This window comes from Thermothelomyces thermophilus, chromosome 7 (assembly GCF_000226095.1).
Source record: "Thermothelomyces thermophilus ATCC 42464 chromosome 7, complete sequence".
Taxonomy (NCBI): Eukaryota; Fungi; Ascomycota; class Sordariomycetes; order Sordariales; family Chaetomiaceae; genus Thermothelomyces; species Thermothelomyces thermophilus.
This window is the reverse complement of record NC_016478.1, coordinates 2,225,958-2,245,022: the sequence shown is the minus strand read 5'-3', so window position 1 is coordinate 2,245,022 and position 19,065 is coordinate 2,225,958. Positions and strand designations below refer to the sequence as shown.

Sequence of the window (19,065 nt, the reverse complement as noted above, 5' to 3'; positions counted from 1 at the left end):
AGGGGTGGAGGGCGAAAGGGATCAAAGCACTTACTGAATCAAAGAACTTACTGCCAAGTGCAGCCTTTTTCGCCCTCTTCGTCTCTGGCCTTTGTTGTGAATTAATTCCCAAGGGGCCTGGGGTTGGTTTTCCCATGGCTCCTGTTCCGTGGCTCCCATCCCATCTAGTGTTGTCTCTTGCCTGGCTGAGCATTTATCAAGGTCATTTTCAGAAGATCGCCATGTCAGCAATGGAATTCCTATACTCCGTGAGGTTCCGGAAGACTGCCCCTCGCCGGCGGCAGGCCGGCGCCCGTTACGAATCCAAGGTCGTCGAGTTCCGCACAGCTTACCTCTCACGGAGAATCGACTGCTGATTAGCCCAGCAACCTTCTCGATTCTCACGTCTACTCTTCCTTTCTTCACCAAATACTTCGCACTTCGCACTGCCAATCATCTGCACGACCAGCATCACAAATAACAACAACGACAACATCCAAGAAGTGCCCCATCACGTCGACAAAGTCGAGTCGTAGCAATGTCGAAGGACAACGTCGTCAACATGAACGAGCCGGCCTATGCCGTCGACGACGACAAGCGGCATGACACTGCCGGCAAGCCCTTCCAGACGAAGTGGACCGAGGAGACTCACATGGCTCTTCTTTGCACCATGATGGACATCGTCACAGACAACGGCTCTATTTCCATCTCCAAGCACAAGGATCAAATCACTTCCGGCATGGAGGGCCGTGGTTTCAGCTTTACGTGGGAGGCCGTGCGGTAAGTTGACGCTTCTTCGTCTTCACATCCCTTGTCGAAGATTCTTCTACACACACCTTGTGCGAGCGGGGTTCATCTTGGGAACTTTGGCTGGCTGGTCACTGCCCAGGATCCTGACGATCAGTGGTCTCTGGAGGTGACTGGTGTGACTTTCCAGGTCCGTCGTCGTTGCTAGTAGCCTGGGTATTCCCTCCCCTTTCTCTCCTCTTGTCCCATACAAGTGTTGGGGAGCAAGTGCAGGGGAAGAGCTGGAGTCTAGTTGGGATCAAGGCGCATTGAGATGCGTTGAAGCCGGTGGCTTTTGTTCTCGTTTGCATCTCTTTTTTGCTCTTCCTATTCTTTCAACTGCCCAGCAACCCTTCTACAAATCAAAGTGTCGACTTCAAATCCTGCACCATCCTGCACCATCCATCACCATCCATCACCACAGATCTTCCACCTCAGCATTTCGTCACCAGGTCCGCTCTCTCTCTCTCTCTCTTGCAAAGATGCCAAAGTGGGAAGATATCAGGGAGGACCTCTTTGAGGCCATCATGCAGGTCCATCCTCCCATCAACAAAGAGCAGCAGGCAGAGGTCGTCAGGATCATGCGGGAGAAAGGCCATGATATGGGCTGGAATGCGATCCGGTACGTTCTGGTCGGGTTCGGAAGCATCATCTCTCTGCTTGCCAATTTCATAAACGACATCTGCCTGCCGGTTGTCATGCACGAGCAAGTGCTCCGGTATGACATCGTCTTTAGGCGGGTCTCCTTTTTCTTTCCTTGATTACCATTACCCAGGCAGTCAGTCTCCCTTTGCTCTTCCTCTCCAGAGTATCCCACCAACCTCATTCTCGCTCTCTTCCTTGACCTCATTCTACAAACCAGCACCCTCCGACATTACTGCTTCATCCAGTCACACCACCCACAAGGCCACAGACATCAAGGCCACAGACATCACAGTCACAATGGCGCGCACGCTCCAGAACTGGGACGCTGAGACGCATGAGGCCGTGCTTCTGGCGCTGATCGAGCATATGAAGCCCAACGGAAGTGACTGGTCAGCCGTGGTGGCTTCTTTACGCCCCAAGGGCTACACGTTCAGCGAGGGCGCTCTAGTGTACGTCGAAACTTCGGACGAGACTTTTCCTTCCTCCCTTCTTCTTCTTCTTCTTCTTCTTCTTCTTCTTCCCGGGGCCGGCTACTTGGTTATCTTTCTGGCCGTTGCCTCTCCCCCTCTTCCCACTCCTTTCCCATCCCACTCTTTCGCTTCCCCCAATTTGCCCCTCACACGCAACGCTCCGAAACTTTGCAGACCATCTCAACTTCATTTCTCTCCGCACTCTTTTCTTTCTTTTTCTTCTTTCTCGAGCACCACGACCATCCTTTGCCAGCAGCAGTACCCGTTCACCCCTTGGCTCTTGCTACCGCCCCGAGAGCAACTCTGTCACCATGTCGAAGCAGCAGCCGACAGTGTGGGATCACGATGCGCACCTGGCGCTCCTCCAGGCCGTCATGGCCGAGGCTCCCCCTCAGCCGGCCCAGTGGGATGCTATCCTGGAGAGGGTCGCGAAGAAGGGCTATTGCTACACAGCGAGCGCTGCCATGTAATGCCTCTCCCTTACAAATCTTCCCTCCCTCGTCAGGACCCGCGCCAGTGCCTCGTTTCTCACTTTTTCTTCCCTTTCCTCCCTTCTCTTCCAAGAATTCCGCATTTCCTCCTGTTCTCGTCGGATTTGATTCTCTTCTTCCTCTTTCGCTCCACCTCAAGATCTCCCAGAAACCGCTACCCTCATAAAAGAAGAGAAGAAAAAATAAACCGGCCAAACCTCAACGACGAGTCAAGAGCAGCCATCAGTCAAGATGGCCGAACGCATGACTTGGGACCACCGCGCCGACCATGACCTGTTGACGGCCATCATGCAAGAGCTCCAGCCGTCGCAGGAGCAATTGCGCGGTGTCATGGCCCGCATGCACAGCTTCGGCTATACCTGTACCGTCAAAGCCATCACGTACTGCCCGCAGATTTTTTTTTTTTCATTCTTCTCCCATCATCTCGCTCGTCCCTTTTTTTTTTCCTCCCTTCGTTTATTCATTCTTATCTATCATCGCTCTGTGATCCTATCGGTTAGAACATTCTGCTAACGGTTCTCTTCTTTTTTTCCATTTCCTCCACAACAGCCAGCACCTCCAGAAGCTCCGCCGCAAGGAGGAAAAAGCCGCAGGCGGCGGCAGTGCCAACGGCGAGGGCTCCTCGACCCCCAGGACCCCGGGCGGCCGCAAGAAAAACGCGGCGGCCGGCGTGAAGAAGGAGCCCGGCTCCGGCTCCAAGCGCAAGCCGGTCGCGGTCAGCGACGAAGAGGAAGATGTCAAGCCCGCTCGCGTCAAGAAGCTGAAGGAAGAGCCTGGCGTCAAGTCCGAGGAGTCGGACGGGTAAGTTTACATTCTGTTTTCCTTATTTCTCCTTTTTGTTTTAATTGTTCTTGTTTTCCGTGAAACATAGCCTCGCCGACTCGGGTTAACTCGTCTGCAGCACCGGCTACGTCTAAGTCCTTTTTTTGACCACGCGCGATCGCGACCAATGCCGGCACTCGCTCGAGTTACCGAGGAACGAAGAGAGTGCTGGCCCGGCTTGAAGCATTCTCACTCGGTTGGCGCAGGGGAATCAGCACTGCCAGGAATTCGAGGTTGTTGCTCGCCGTGTCTCTTTCCCTCCTGTTCTTCCGGTGCATTCTAGCCGCTATCTTCTCCTCTTGCCTCCTCTCGGGCGGGCAGCAGCTGGTGTTTCGCTTTCGCGCGGTTCGGCAATGTGAGGTGTCTCGACCTCGCGGGCTCAAGACTTCGGCGCCTTCCTTTTTTCTTCGGTTTTTTTTTTCCCCCTCGACAAGCCTCGCTGATTTACGCCACGTCACCATTGCGGTCTGCACCAACATCTCTTATTCGTCTACTCTGAGCACATCACGGCGACCTTCTTCGCGGAGAACGGACAATGTTCATCCGGAGGGATCTGAGGTTAGGGCTTCATGGCTGGAGACATGGTACTCGTAATCGGTCACAGCAGCTTGATGGGTGAAAGGAAGAACTTTCTGTGACATTCAGAAATGGCCTATGGGAGGGGGGAGATTCGATTGTGAAAACGCGCTCTTCGGAGGACTTGAAGGGATTTAGACGGATCGGTATCTGCTGGGTCATGATTCGGGATATCGGAAAGGACTTCTCTCTCACAACATCTGGCTTTGCTACTACCTGGAGGTGGGCTGTGTCTGTGGGCGCGGGCCAGTCTCGGTCTTTGTTTCCCTGTCTCCTCTCTTCTGCTGTCTATCGCTCTCTCTGAGCGCAACTCTAGCGAAAGGCTTGCCTCGTCTGCCTGGGTCTATTACCGCTGATGAATGGGACGTTCTGAGCATCAACATGAAGGAATTTGATGGAGAGAACGGTGATTAGGTAACCGTGCCAAAGGCTGCCCGAAGGGGGCTACGGTAGTAGCATATCTCGTCTTGCCTCGGGGCTTCGGGTGCTCACCAGTTGCTCCATGCCTTGTCCGTATTGCCCGCATCATCAAGCAAGTGGTAAATTCAGAATCTACGAATCTTGAAGAATATAAATATATAAACACGCGTTCCGCGCGTGTTCGTATTGAACTAATGCCATGCAATGAAGTTTTTGTTGGCTCTATCGAGCTCTCAATTTGGGGTAACTAGTGTAGTGCTGGCATTTCGCAGCTTGAGAGGAAGGACCTGGCGTTTGGCCACTGCCAAACGCCAAGTCCGTCCTCACTGCAGCAACCATCATGGACAATCCGTAGGTTAGCATGACCGCTGCACCATGCTCGTACGATATCTTCACATTGGTGGTAGCAAGCAAGCATTATCACACGCAAGGAAAGCCAGGAGGCCATTCTCGACATCAGGAATCACCTCTGAAAAAAAAACAAATCACACCGAGATGAGCGTCGGGTCTTGCCCACCCGTAAATTTGTGATGCCTTTAGTGAACAAGGAAGCAGACCTAACCCCCTAACGCCAACCTGACCGCCCAGATTTACCGCTCCAATCCTTTCATTGTTTTTTTTCCCCTCACACCCAATCAAGGCTTCCAGTCTCTTTCCAGACCTAAAAATCAATCCAGAGCCAGATTCTTCCAAGTCCAGTGACAGACTCTAAAGCCTAATTAACGTGGGGAGGAAACGAACGAGGACGGAGAGGCCCAGGCAAGCCCCCGCAGACAAGCAAGCAACCAGAGCGAAAAATCTCCCTCCATCCTACCGCCAGAACACCATCCTCGGAAGATGCTTGAGTGATCGGACAGGAGAGAAGAAAGGGAAAAAAAAAGAGCTCAAGAGGAAAGCAAGCAAGCGAGCCACAACCAACCCAGAGAAGAAAGAAAGAAAAATGCCCTCAGATCGGCACAAAGAAGGAGGTCGTCTACACCTCCATCTCATCGCCCGAGCCCTCATCCGCAGTCATGCCAGGGACCGAGGAGAGAGGCGAAGACGCGTGCCCCTCCTGGGTGCCGCCGACAGGAGTAGCAGTGGAAGTGGCAGCAGGAAGGGTGGCAGCGGGAGTGGCAGGAGCAGCCGCCGCCTTCTTGCCGGCCTTGATCTTCTTGCTCGGGGAGGCCGTCGCAATGGGCCCCTCCCGCTCCACCGTATCGTCCCCGCCCGCGCCCTTGCCGCCGTCATTGCCGAGCGAGCCAGCAGCCGCGGCGCCGGAGGTGGTGGTGGCGTCGGCGGGGCCGGCGCGGCGCTTCCTACCAGCGGCCGAGCCGGGCGTCGGCGTCTTCTTGCCAGCGCCGGCGGGCTTGCGGCCGCGCTTGGCGGGAGTGAAGGGGGCTGCGTCCTGGTCCTCCTTGCTCTCCTCCTTGCCGTCGTCCTTGGCTGCCTTGGGGGTGGTGGCGACGGTGCTCTTTCTGCCCTTGCGGGCGGAACCGGGAGTCTCAGCTGCGCCGTCGCCGGCCTCGTCGTTGAAGGTGATACCGAACTTGATGCGCATGACGCGCCAGCGCTCGATAGCACCTGTTTTGGGAGGGGGAGAGTCAGCAAATGCGGTTCCCTCAACATCCGTGAGACAAGAATGTGGGACTGAGTTAACGAAGCCAAGCGGGTGCGGGCTGAACAGCTTGGAAAGACCAAAAGAAAATATGATGGACATTGAAGCCCAGACCAGCTGGCCCAGAGGTTCTAGCCTCTCTCTCCTCCATGGTCTTCAGGCAAGGTGAGTTTTTTTTTTTTTTTTTTTTTTTTTTCCGCAGCGAGCATCACCCTCCCACACTGATGCGCAGCCGAAAAGAAATACAGAAACGAGCTTCAAGGCAAAAAGGAGACTCACTTTTCTTGGACATGCCCATGATGGTAGCAACTTGATCCCAGTCAATGTCCGGCTTGGACTTGAACTGGCTGACCAGCGCGAACGCAAACTTGGTCTCTAGATGGGTGGGAACGATCCCGTTGATGGTAGAGCCGGAAACAGCCCCGGCCTGGCCCTCGCTGGCCGGATCGGCAGCCGCCGCGGTCTTGGACTGGCGAGCCATGTTGATCTGGATTCTGCTTGCTGGTCAGCCAGGTTTTCTGACACGACGGGATCCGTGTGTGACAGTGAATCAACCACAGCTTTTATGGAGGCATCTAGTCGTGCCCCCAGAACAAAAGATATACATGAAGTCGGAAAATATGCGAGTACGGGTTACCGCAACTTACCGGCAAACAGCAGAATGTGGCCTGTACAGCTCGCTCCAATGTACTGTGTGACACCTGTGTCAGCGATGGCTTGCTTCGAGGTTGGGGGGGTCCAACGCCGATCGGACAACCGCTCGAAGCAGAATGACGCCGCCAACGCCGTCAATCCGCGGAGACAATGGAGCCTTTGAGGGAAGTACCGTTCAACTTACTTAGGTTCGAGTGGTGCCCGACGTCGCTGTCTTGCGGGAAGCTTTGGAAGGTTGTGGTGACAAGAGCGGGAGAAGAGAGAAGGCACTGAAGAGGAAGTGATTGGGAGGAGAGGAAAAAGAAAACTGAGGAAGAAGAAGGTCAATTTTCAATGTGTGGGGAGCTAAAAGCGAAGTTAGAAAGAGGGCAGTGGAGGGTACAGCTCCGCCTTCAATCACACGACGGGAATGTGCCCCAGGTTATTTTGTTGTGTTTGATGGCTGGCCTCATTCACTCCGAGGAAAATGGAAGAAAATAAGCTGCGAGGGCATCGGGGCTATTCTGCCCTAATCATGCCGAGGAAAGCACACGCCGAGGGGCGCCGAGCCTGGTGTGAATCTTCTCGGCGATGAGCCCGAGAAAGTGACGCTGAAGATGCTGCGGACAGCATCGACAACGTGATAAAAAAAGGGGTTATAGTTTCCATGTAGGTACTCTCCAGACTCTGGACGGTTGTCCAGACGAGGCTGGTTCAGGGGTAGGTAACCCCTTCTGGCACCACACCGACCAACCAAGCTCAACAAAATTGACCTGCCTTCTCACCCTCATCTAGTTAGAAGGACAGATGAGCTAGTGCAGTCTCTTCTTTTGGTAGTGAACGTGTCTGAGTATTTGTTCTCTTTTACATTCATGGCTGTCTGTTATTATCATTTGATGTTCCACACGGTTAACTGTCAAAAGGGAGGTTTGTTTACAAAGCTCAGGGGCTAGTCACACCCTAACCCTGCCCCCTTACTCTTCCCGCTTTTTCTTCCAAGACTTCTCGTGGACTCCAATGAATGGCTGCGCATTACCCATTGGGAGATGATGTCGCTCAGACATATTTGGGTGCTGCTTTCACAGTGCTGTGGACGTTGCGGTCTTGTTAGGTGAGTATCCTACATTGCAGCTAGCTGAACGGCTAGAGCTTGTTCCTTCCCCCTTCCCCCTTAGTAATGGCTAGGGACAATGCCGTAGCAATACAATGACGGATTCGAGTTGTTTAACAGACACGGGCGTATTGAACTCATTTGTGACTTCAGTCTCAACAACATCGGGCGGCCAATGTCCCCGTGACCCACTGGACTTCCAGGCGCCGTACCCTAATCGCCTGAACTCTGGATGAAGTTCTGGTGTGCTTTCCTTGGCTGGGATATGGATCTCAGGCGGGAATGGTTTGTTACGGGTGCAGTTCTTTACTTGTACCGAGAAACCTGCTCCGAGACCTCGGAACTTCCAAATTCCCTTGCATCTCTCAACCCTCTCAGCATTCGTTCGTAGTTCTCGTCGACTGTGCTAGAGCCCTCCCACATCGTGTGAGTCACTTGAATCCTGCTCCTCATTGGTTACTCCCTTGAGGGAAACAAAGACAGAGTCTTCAGCTTCCGGCACTGCTGTCGCGCTGGAGCGGCGAGGGACCTGTCAGCCCTCGATTGTTCGGGCACGTCTGCCATCAATTCTCTGTGTCTTCCATTTCTGCTCCTTTTCAAATATTACCCTCTTAACTTCTAATCAAGGCTCGTTTTAGGGCATCTCCTGTTTTCCAACATTCAGCGAAGAAACATACAGGTAAGCAGTCTGGTTTTCTTTTGTCTCCTGTTGTCCTTCTGGCTCTGGCCTTCGATAGCTATCCGCTTCCGATTCTAACCTGGCTTTGTATTGTCGCGTGCTTGCTCTGAGCATCCTTTAATCGCTGGCACGAAGCGTGAATCGCCCACCTTCTCTACCCTTTTCTCCCCGCTGCTTGCTCCTCTTTGCTCTGTCCACCCACAAACACCGGGCCAGACTCATCAAGTCATTCTCCAACTACGTCCAGAACATCGCCCCCGACCCGGGTAATATTCTACCTCCACTCACGCACTTCCCTCCTGCACCAACGTCCTTGACTTGAACAGCAACCAGAGTGATTTAGAGCTGCCAACAGTCGGGCCCCCTTCCCTTTTCATTCTTCACGATCACTTAGCGATTTCCCAGACAACGACAGTCCGACTGACGTCCTGCGTCTAGAAAACTTCAGAGACCTTCACAGCATTCAGTCGCAAAAATGCCTGCTATCGATACTGAAGCTCAGTTCAAATTCCTGCTGTGCTGCATTAAACATTCCGCAGCCGGCAAGGTGAGCACTTTCCCCTGATTGAACCGATTCTCTCTGTCGCGCCGTCACAGCCACTCGCTCTAACCACCGACATCGTGGTCGCGCTTTCAGGTCAATTTTGAAAATGTCGCTCAGGAGCTAGACATCGTCAGCAAGGCCGCCGCGTAAGCCTCTCCCCAGTTTGTTCGCTCGTTACTTACCCGAGCTGCTTTCAACTTATTGACCGGGAGCTTGACCATTCACTCACTCCAACAGGGCCAAGCGGTACGAGCGTCTTCTTAAGGCACACAATATCAACCCTACCACCCCGCGCAAGGGTGCGGCGTCCGGTAATGCCGATGCTGCTGAGGATGGCGAAGAGCCGAAGACTCCGGCGTCCAAGAAGCGCAAGCGCGCCGCCGCTTCCAAGAAGGAAGAAGACGAGGACGAGACCCCCGTCAAGAAGGAGAACACCGTAAAGAAGGAGCTCAGCGTCAAGAAGGAGGAGTCCGACAACGGCGATGTCAAAGTCAAGGGCGAGGGAGAAGGTTTGTCACTCAATCCCCCCCCCTTCCGCTACTGCAACCACTGTACCATCATCTTCTTCTTCATTATCATCACCATCACTATGATCATGCCGTGCGGGTGGTGTGATGACAAGGGGTCATCGGCCAGGGGTGTTGCCGCGGCGACAGGACCCGGAGATGGTCGCGGGTCTAGTGAAGCAGCCGACGACGGGAATGATGACGACGACTGCGTCGTCATTTGCGAGTGGCCTCCTGCTTTATTGCCATTACCCGCCTCGGCCTCAACCCAGGTTCCAGTCACTCAAACATGCGCCCATGGGCATGACCTCGGCCACGAAGCGCTCCGGGTACCTCCCGATTTGTTGGATTTGGCTATCACCGTCACCATCACCACCATCACCACCATCACCATCATCATCATTCCGTCTGCTATCCCGATGCTAACCTCGCCCTCCTTCCACAGACGATGAGTACACTGAGGTCTAACTCAGTCAGGCCTTGACGCCAGCGCTAGCGTGCAACACCCACATCGCACAATTTTGCGAACTGGAGCGCTTCACCGATCTTGCCGCTGCTGCCGCCGCTGCCACCCTTTTCTGAGTTTCACTAGGGAAAATACTGTCTGTTCCGGTAAAGGTAGGTCTGGTTCCTGCGCTTTCCGAACGAGCTTTAACACCAAGCAACCAAGCGCTCTGACACAGATTTAGCTTAGTGGATACTTGGGAAGGATACCTTGGCCTGGGTAGGTTTGATGGTGGTCTGCTTTATTTCCTACACCGCCATGAACTTCGGCTTTGGGAATGGGGGTCCTGCTTGGGCTGGTAATGGCGCGCTGGGTTGGAGAAGTCGGCTCTTCGATAGCATGAATTATGGACGGGTGTTCTATGATTTTACTTACTCTCCCTTTCCGTACTGCAGCGCTCAACCGTGCTTCACCTCAGACCGTGTCACAGATGAGCATCACCTGGATGGACCTGGGGGATGGTCCGTGATGGAACTTTTCTCCTAAAGTGAGTGTGCATGCCAAGATTTCTATCAAACGAAACAATGCAATGTGAGTTTGACAACCTGGGCGGAACAACTGTAGAGGCATTGCAATACCCGAGAGACTTGGCTGAGAAGAACGGAAAAAGAGAGCGAATGGAATGGCTCTTTACTGCAAATGCCCCCTCATGAGGTATGGAATACACACCGCAGCTTTTCTAAGAAATGCGTGGTGAATCTATATATTGATACTAAGATGCGGTGAGTGATAACGCCGATGTCTCCCAGGTGACAGGATAAGGGTCGTCGCCGAGGCTGGAGACGGCAGGTCATCCATGTGTCCGGGCCGGTGCAAGCCGAACTTCCCATTCCCGGTTTGTCTCCACTTCACGGGTGCCAAGATTGGGGAATGAGACGCGCCTGGGTAGGAGTCGGATCTTGATAAGTAGATCTCGGTACTCTGTACACTCAATGCACGGATGACTTGACCTCAGTTCGCACCTTGCTTCCAACCAAAATAGAGAGGTCTTACACAAGACAGGGCCACCGGCAATAGCATCTGCCAGCCCGGAAGGTAGAAAGTTTTTGCTCCTTTGCACTTTGACGGATGAAGCTGTGGAGTGGCCGATGGTTCCAGAAACTGCTCCAGGTAATCCGGCCAGGTGCGCTAGTACAATCTTGGATTAGCGTACGGGAGCTCGGGCCATCAGCATTGAGTGAACCTTGTGGGAATTTTTTTTCGGCTCAATCGCCAGCAGCGACATTGAACTTCTTCTCCTCGATCCATTCCTCTCTGCAATTCTCCTCCATCCTCCCTAAGTCGACCGTGATACCCAGCCGAGCTCCCTTCAGGTTTCCCTTCACTTTCTTTTCCTTGTATATCATTTAATACATCAGACACAATGCAGCGTGCGTTGACAAGGGCCTCGGTCTCTTCGCCGCTCGCGGCCGCCCGCGTCCGGTCGACACAACAGCTCCGCTTCGCCCACAAGGTACGCTACTAAGGTGCCCCGACTTTGGTCACAACAACACCTTAAACGCGCAGCTGTGGCGCCATTGGCAGTTACTGACCATCACCCCTCTCACAGGAGCTCAAGTTCGGCGTCGAGGGCCGCGCAGCCCTGCTCAATGGTGTTGAGACCCTCGCGAAGGCCGTGGCCACCACGCTCGGTCCCAAGGGCCGCAATGTCCTCATTGAGTCGACCTTCGGCTCGCCTAAGATCACCAAGGGTTCGTCCTCTTCCCTTGCGACCTGAGAGCGGCTCAAACATCATGATTAACACGACAGCAGACGGTGTGACGGTCGCCAAGGCTATCTCCCTCAAGGACAAGTTCGAGAACCTCGGTGCCAAGCTCCTGGCCGATGTCGCCTCCAAGACGAACGAGATTGCCGGTGACGGTACCACCACCGCGACCGTGCTCGCCCGTGCCATCTTCTCTGAGACTGTCAAGAACGTGGCTGCTGGCTGCAACCCCATGGATCTCCGCCGCGGTATCCAGGCCGCTGTGGAGGCGGTCGTCGAGTACCTCCAGAAGCACAAGCGCGACATCACCACCAGCGCCGAGATTGCCCAGGTCGCCACCATCAGCGCCAACGGCGATGAGCACATCGGCGCCCTGATCGCCAACGCCATGGAGAAGGTCGGCAAGGAGGGTGTCATCACGGTCAAGGAGGGCAAGACCTTGCAGGACGAGCTCGAGGTCACCGAGGGCATGCGCTTCGACCGCGGCTTCGTCTCCCCTTACTTCATCACCGACGCCAAGGCCCAGAAGGTTGAGTTTGAGAAGCCCCTGATTCTGCTCTCGGAGCAGAAGATCTCTGCTGCTGCCGACATCATTCCGGCCCTCGAGATCTCCAACAAGCTCCGCCGCCCTCTCGTCATCATCGCCGAGGATTTCGAGGGTGAGGCCCTTGCTGTCTGCATCCTCAACAAGCTCCGCGGCCAGCTCGAGGTCGCTGCCGTCAAGGCCCCCGGCTTTGGTGACAACCGCAAGTCGATCCTCGGCGATATCGCCGTGCTGACCAACGGCACCGTCTTCACCAACGAGCTGGACGTCAAGCTCGAGAAGATCACCCCCGACATGCTCGGCTCGACCGGCTCCATCACCATCACCAAGGAGGACACCATCATCCTTAACGGCGAGGGCAGCAAGGATGCCATCGCCCAGCGCTGCGAGCAGATCCGCGGTGTTATGGCCGACCCCAGCACCTCGGACTACGAGAAGGAGAAGCTCCAGGAGCGTCTCGCCAAGCTTTCGGGCGGTGTCGCCGTCATCAAGGTCGGCGGTGCCTCCGAGGTTGAGGTCGGCGAGAAGAAGGACCGCTTCGTGGACGCCCTCAACGCCACCCGCGCGGCTGTCGAGGAGGGTATCCTGCCCGGCGGTGGCACTGCCCTCATCAAGGCCTCGGTTAACGCTCTCAACGACCTGAAGCCCGCCAACTTCGACCAGCAGCTCGGCGTTAGCATCGTCAAGAACGCCATCACCCGCCCGGCCCGGACCATTGTCGAGAACGCCGGCCTCGAGGGCTCCGTTGTCATTGGCAAGCTCAGCGACGAGTACGCCTCGGACTTCAACACGGGCTTCAACAGCGCCAAGGGCGAGTACGTCGACATGATCCAGGCCGGTATCCTCGACCCCCTCAAGGTCGTCCGGACTGGTCTTGTTGACGCCAGCGGTGTTGCCTCGCTTCTCGGTACCACCGAGGTGGCCATTGTCGAGGCTCCCGAGGAGAAGCCGGCCGGTGGTATGGGCGGCATGGGCGGCATGGGCGGCATGGGCGGCATGGGCGGCATGATGTAAAAAAATAACAGTGTATTTTGCACGACGGGTTTTGGCTTTTGATTTTCCGGCGACTCGGTTGGGGGCATTATTTTGCTGGTGTTATCGGATTGTACAATGAGCCATGTAATCTCCTCTCTACGCTTCCTTATGTGGTCATGGCTGCATGGTTTAGGCAGCGGTGGCCTTGTATACTACGATCACGCCAGGCTAGAGTAGAGGGTCAGATAAACCTTGCATGTAATTGATGGGTTGATGAAACCTAAGCATTGTTCTTTCTCTTCAATGTGTGCCTTGTAATTCCAGGCAGAAGTGTGGCCGCCTAGTGAAGTGACGAATCTGCTTGACTCTGATGTTTTGTTGCGTTTTGGTTCTCTCTTTTTTTCGTTGCAACCTGACGGTGTGACCCCCTGGAACCCAACGCTTGGGAGCTGTTCCCCCGTGAGTGGGACAGAAAATTGGTGGCAAAGAGGGAACTGCATCCCTGAGCTCCCGTGATTTTCTGTGGGGGAGGCACCCCGCGCTGAAATCACGTAAGCTTGGCAGGTCCGTCACCGCCGACAACCATGACCCCACCACAAATGCGCTGGTGTTGTTTTTCAGGCCCCCTCCCCCTCCATCCGTTTCATTATCGCCGGCTCACCTCCACTGCAAGTCGTGGACTCGCATTTAGCTACCTTACCTCTATACCTGCTCCTTCCCCCTCCTGCGAGCGAATTCGATAACAGAACTTCCTGTTGACCACCATTTCTCAACACGGCCACACTAGCGCCACCCCCCCCTTGTCGTAAGTGCATTCGCAAGCAGGCGGTGCCCACCAAGCTCCTTGTTTTGCTATAACCCCTCTTTCTCGCTCCTGGCTGGCCTCCCGTCGCGAACCCCCAACCTTTGCGACAGCTCCGGCCAACTCTTTGCTAACGACTGCCTCCGTGCACAGCAGCTTGCCGGACCCGATTCCCACACTTTTAACCCCTGAGCCTCGCGAGTAATTAATCAGGCTATCGCCTAGACCGCCTACATCATGGTAACTAATCACCACGCGCCTCTCTTATCTCGGCGACAATGCTTTTGCTGACGCCTTGCTCGTTCTAGTCTCAATCCGGGTCAGTAGTGGTTCGGATCACCTCTTCCCCCCCTTTTCCCACCCACACATGCCGACGACCTTGAAATTTTGCGCTCCAAATTCTCCGACTTTTGAACGACCACCGTAGCTAGATCGTGTGCCTGAGCACCGGGGAGAGCCCGCATTGCTCGTCGTTTTTTAAAAGAGCCAATCCACCACGGGGGACAACCAGACCGGACCAGCGCTAACCCGCAAGTCCAGAGCGACCGTGAACGAGGAGTGCATAGCGACGTACAACGAGCTCAAGCTCAACAAGAAGTACAAGTACATCATCTTCAAGCTGTCAGACGATAACACGCAGATCGTCGTCGAAAGCACCAGCGAGGACGGCCCTGAGTACGACGACTTCCGCAACAAGCTCATCTCAGCTCAGTCCAAGAGCAAGACCGTATGTGACACGGCCCCTCCACGTCGATCTTGGGGGCATCGGGCACCCCAGTGGACTGACGTGATCATCTAGGGCGCCTTGGGCAAGGGCCCCCGCTATGCCGTTTACGATGTCCAGTACGACCTCAAATCTGGCGAGGGCACTCGGTAGGGCGCTTTTTCGAGTCCCCACGCGATGCCGAGCGAACCAAGAGAATTGACTTGTTTGTGTGCAGGAACAAGATCACCTTCATCGCTTGGTCGCCGGATGAGGCTGGCGTCTTGGTTCGTCCCACCCCCTTTCCTCCCCTGACCTTCACACCGCTTGCATCTGCCCACGAACCATTGCTGACACTGGAGATCCAGGCCAAGATGGTCTATGCCTCCTCCAAGGAGGCTCTGAAGCGCGCTCTGCCTGGTATCGCGTTCGAGGTCCAGGCCAACGACGAGGACGACATTGAGTGGCAGACGCTGGTGACGGCAGTCAGCAAGGGCACGGCCGCGATTTGAGGTGAAGAGGAGCTACTCTCTCTGTGCGTCCGTCCTGGTGCCTCTTCCTCTCTCTAGTTGGCTTGGTTTGGGCGAGCGTTGTCCCGGGATTGTGGCGCACCTCTTGACGTTTTGGGCAGTCTGTGGGTTTTTGTGTGCGTGTATGTGCGTGGGTGGCATGTGTTGCTTGCGCGCGACGGACCGGGAGACCAAAGACATGCCATGTTTGCAGGCTCATCAGGGAAAAAAAAACAAAGTTGATATTTGCAACGACAACACACAAAGACATGCCGGCTGGCCTACCAGTCTGCCCTGGCAGACACCTTCGCGGCAGTGTCTGCCTACTGTCTCGTGCCATTACTTGCCATTTCTCGAGGGTGGGAGAGATGTGGGCAGAAGCAGAAGTTTCGCGAAAAAAGGCGTTCATCACAGGGCATCTTTTTTTTCTCCTACCTCCCCTAACCATTAAACCCCCTCCCCCCCCGGGATCTCCGTCCTTCCGCTTTGAGCCATACCCATACCCATACCCATTCCCTTCCCAAACCATGCACTTTTGAGTCCAATCCCTCTGTTTGTTACCTTCCCTCCCAAGCCTTCTTGAATAACTCCACCGCCTCCCCAGCCACCTCGTCGTCTCTCACCCTGTGCTGTAGATACCCCTTCAGATCGGCCCAGAACTGGTCCGTCTCGAGCACGGCCTTCCCGCTCGAGCCTTGCGCTACCGAGGCCGTCGCCGCCGCGTCCACCATGTCCACGTCCTTGTCCTGCTTGTCGGCTTCCGTCACCTTGTCGTCTTTCTTCTCCTCTTCGGAGGCTAATGCAGCCGGCTTCTCCTTCAGCTTGAAGAACCCGGCCCCGCCCGCGAGGATCATCACCCCGAGCTCCAGCGCCCCACCACCACCCTCCTGGCTCTCCGCGCCTTCCTTTGCCGGGGTCATCACGAGGTCCCGCAGCAGCTTGGTGTCCGCGACCGGCTTCTTGTTGTACAGCAGCTTGATCTTGTCCAGCGGGATCGACGTCTCGTCCGCCAGCCGCTCCTTGAGCTCCGCCAGGGAGGTGGCCGGCGGCGTCGCGGGCAGCGAGATCTCGAAGGGCGGGTTGCGCGGCGAGCGGAGGGTCACGTCGACGGTGCTGCTGCTGCTGCTGGTGGTGGTGGTGGTGCTCGCTCCTGACGCGGCCGCCGAAGAGGATGTGGTGGTGGTGCCCGCATTGGCGCCGCTGGTGGTGGTGCTAGGGCGGGGCTTGGAGAAGGGTTTCTGCGAGCGAACGCGAGGGAGGATGTACTGTTTGTTATATCGAGGTGTGGAATCAGTGTGTGTCAGTCGTTAATTTTTTATTTTATTTTATTTTGTTCCCGTCTTCGTTGAGGTGGCGGGGCTGAAAGGCCCAGCTAATATGTAAACGGCACGTGGAAGGGAGAACAAACCGGTGAGCTGCCCGGGTAGTTACGCGGGTCCTCGATGTGGTCAGGGGAGATCTTGGAGGGTTTTGAGTCGAGGAGGGAAAGGAAGGTCTTCGCAAAGGCTACTTCGGTCGCCATTCTTGTGGTTCGATTTCAGATGCCTCTTGTTCTTTTCGTTGTGTATCCGTAACGGGGAAGCCTTGGCTCTAGGCTGTGGTGTAGCTGTTGCTTGTGCTTGGTGCTCGGTGAGTGAAAGCCAGAGGTGGGGCTGGCCGACACGTGCTCGCGGGCCTCCCCCGCGGTAGGTATCCGTGGATCTCCAATTCTGCTTCCCCGTTCTCCTGATGGGCCCCTGCTCCCTGGAGATCTACAATGCGATACTGGACTCAGTGTCGTGAATGTGAGCACCTGCCATTTCGAGCTGTAGTCAACTGGCTACCTTCCCATTGTGTGTCTGATTAGACGGGATGAAAGGCGAAGGGGTTCCAGCCGTTGGTACCCCGTTCTGCAGTCTAGGGCCTGTTACCTCGGGTTTGCTCTTTTCTTTTAACAAGGGAAAGTGCCGTTTGAAGCCTCTCTCTCCACTGGGGAGCCCCGACTCTATGTACTGTACCTCCATACAATGGACGGGCATGGCCAATGAAGTGGTTACATGAACCCGATCGGCAGTAAGCAACTCCGAACTACATGATAATGCGACATGGGCTCGTTGTATCGCTCGTCAATCCACCGACGATCGCCTGCAACGCAATGAAGGTATAAAAAAAAAAGGAATCATGCCCGTACTACCCGTGTCCGCTCTTGATTTCCTCTCTGCCCCCTTCACGGACGGAACATACAGCACGAGAAGGAACCTCTACAGACCGACGTCCTGAAAGAACATGAAGTGGACGAGATTGTCTCTCGCTACGGCCTCCCTCTTCGGCCTCGCTGTCGCCGGATCAAAGAACAAGATCCAGATCGGCCAACAAGTCATCTACTCGTACCCCGGCGAAACGCCGCCGGAGCACCTCTTCGATCTCATCAGGGCAGGCCAAGTGGGCGGGCTCATCCTCTTCGGCGAGAACGTCAACGATGAGCTCCCCGCGACCATCGAACAGTTCCTCTCGGCCTACCGCGAGAGCCCGGCCTACGCCGACCTCAAGACGCCCTTCCTGATCATGACCGACCAGGAGGGCGGCCAGGTCCGCCGTCTGCCCGGCGCGCCCGTGGAGTCGGCGAAGGAGGTGGGCGAGTCGGCGGACCCAGTCGCGGCCGCGGGCCGGGCGGGCGCCGGCGCGGCGGAGACGCTGCTCCGGTACAACATGAACGCGAACCTCGCGCCCGTCCTGGACGTCTACCGGGAGGAGGGCGACTTCACGGACAATTACGAGCGGTCGTTCAGCAACGACGCGACGGTGGTGGCCGGGTGCGCGGCGCAGTTCGTCCGGGACCAGCAGCGCGCCAAGGTCCTCGCGACGGCGAAGCACTTCCCCGGCCTGGGCGCCGCCAAGAAGGACGAGAACACGGATGCGCGCCCCGTCACCATCGACCTGACGCTGGAGGAGATCCGCGCGGTCGACGAGGTCCCCTATCACGACGCGATCGGCGCCGGCATCGCCATGATCATGCCGTCCTGGGCCATCTACCCGGCCTTTGACGCCGAGCGGCCGGCCGGGCTGAGCTCACGCTGGATACGAGACGAGCTGCGCGGAAGGCTGGGCTTCGACGGCGTCATTGTCACCGACGCGATCGAGGCCGGGTCCCTGAAGGCGTTTGGCGACGACGCCGATCGGGCGTTGCTGGCCAAGAAGGCTGGCGTGGATCTGATTCTTGCGTCGGGGAGGAATGTGACTCAGGGGGAGAGCATCGTTTCTGCGTTGGCCGCCGCGCTGGAGAATGGAGACCTGTCGCAGCAAGAGTTGGACGCGTCGGACAAGAGGGTACAGGCGGCCCGGGCGAAGCTCGCATAGCTGGGGAGCTCCGAACCGATGTCGGTGTCTCGGGAGTCTGTATCATCTGTATATCCCGTCCTTGGCCTCTGCGAGGGCCTCCTCTGGATGTGGTAGATTCGAGGAATAGAAAATCAGGCGCCTCACCCGGTTTGCTTGGTGGGACCAGGCTGCGGTTCGCTGCGGATGATGATGTGACATGCCGCCCATTTAAAGCCCACTTAGAAGATGTAGTAGCTTGTGCACCGTTCTGGACTGCGTGAATACTTACACTCCAATGCGGCACTGTGACAAGGCGCTTGTGTCTACCCAAGGTGGACATGTGTAAGTATTGAGGAAGGCGAGAAATCCCCCCCCCCCCCCCCCCCCCCCGGTGAGTACAACAGTGTTCCGTTTCCCAAGAGGACTATATCACCCCTCACCCGGGTCCCGTACTCTAGTATGGAACGAGGAAGGTAGCCGCAAACAAGGTCAAAGTACATACAAGCCGGACGGCGCTGATGCAGCGAGGGGAGAATAGGTGCATATTAGATTAAGCAAGCTATTCCGGACCCAAGGATGGCCAGGACTGCCATGGCCACTCTATCTGTCGTTAGTCATCTATCGTCTAAGGTCGTCATTTATCATGTCTCATTCCCTCTCAGCCTCCAGCCGTGCCCAGTATCTCGCTGCTGTTGTCGCGCCAAGGCGGCCGGACATGGAAGCGCCAGACCATTCTGGCGGTTCCACACCGAGGATGTGCCTCAGA

The 19,065-nt window shown here is 55.9% G+C and overlaps 7 protein-coding genes across 7 annotated transcripts; 6 read left to right on the top strand and 1 right to left on the bottom strand.

Moving 5' to 3' along the window:
- Positions 1-1,247: 1,247 nt before the first annotated feature.
- On the top strand, positions 1,248-1,860 carry MYCTH_27775 (uncharacterized protein; the record flags this gene model as incomplete). Its single annotated transcript, XM_003666981.1, has 2 exons — positions 1,248-1,391; positions 1,672-1,860. Coding segments are annotated over 2 exons (333 nt in total), but the record flags the coding sequence as incomplete, so codon positions are not given.
- Positions 1,861-2,602: 742 nt separating this feature from the next.
- On the top strand, positions 2,603-3,176 carry MYCTH_104102 (uncharacterized protein; the record flags this gene model as incomplete). Its single annotated transcript, XM_003666980.1, has 2 exons — positions 2,603-2,751; positions 2,921-3,176. 2 exons carry the CDS (start codon positions 2,603-2,605, stop codon positions 3,174-3,176), a joined length of 405 nt encoding a protein of 134 aa, XP_003667028.1.
- Positions 3,177-5,162: 1,986 nt separating this feature from the next.
- Positions 5,163-6,267, bottom strand: MYCTH_96681 (uncharacterized protein; the record flags this gene model as incomplete). The annotated part of the gene is made up of 2 exons (XM_003666979.1): positions 5,163-5,752; positions 6,066-6,267. 2 exons carry the CDS (start codon positions 6,265-6,267, stop codon positions 5,163-5,165), a joined length of 792 nt encoding a protein of 263 aa, XP_003667027.1.
- A 2,573-nt stretch (positions 6,268-8,840) lies between these two features.
- MYCTH_17263 (uncharacterized protein) lies at positions 8,841-9,222 on the top strand (the record flags this gene model as incomplete). Its single annotated transcript, XM_003666978.1, has 2 exons — positions 8,841-8,899; positions 8,991-9,222. Coding segments are annotated over 2 exons (291 nt in total), but the record flags the coding sequence as incomplete, so codon positions are not given.
- A 1,835-nt stretch (positions 9,223-11,057) lies between these two features.
- On the top strand, positions 11,058-13,027 carry MYCTH_2097570 (uncharacterized protein; the record flags this gene model as incomplete). The annotated part of the gene is made up of 3 exons (XM_003666977.1): positions 11,058-11,217; positions 11,314-11,455; positions 11,514-13,027. The coding sequence occupies exons 1-3, from the start codon at positions 11,128-11,130 to the stop codon at positions 13,025-13,027; spliced, it is 1,746 nt and encodes a 581-aa protein (XP_003667025.1). The 5' UTR covers positions 11,058-11,127.
- Positions 13,028-13,662: 635 nt separating this feature from the next.
- Positions 13,663-16,157, top strand: MYCTH_2316635 (uncharacterized protein). Its single transcript, XM_003666976.1, has 7 exons — positions 13,663-13,793; positions 13,944-14,030; positions 14,099-14,104; positions 14,326-14,517; positions 14,590-14,663; positions 14,732-14,780; positions 14,862-16,157. Exons 2-7 carry the CDS (start codon positions 14,028-14,030, stop codon positions 15,003-15,005), a joined length of 468 nt encoding a protein of 155 aa, XP_003667024.1. The 5' UTR covers positions 13,663-13,793; positions 13,944-14,027; the 3' UTR covers positions 15,006-16,157.
- Positions 16,158-17,267: 1,110 nt separating this feature from the next.
- Positions 17,268-18,338, top strand: MYCTH_104106 (glycoside hydrolase family 3 protein; the record flags this gene model as incomplete). The annotated part of the gene is made up of 1 exon (XM_003666975.1): positions 17,268-18,338. One exon carries the CDS (start codon positions 17,268-17,270, stop codon positions 18,336-18,338), a length of 1,071 nt encoding a protein of 356 aa, XP_003667023.1.
- Between the last annotated feature and the right edge of the window lie 727 nt (positions 18,339-19,065).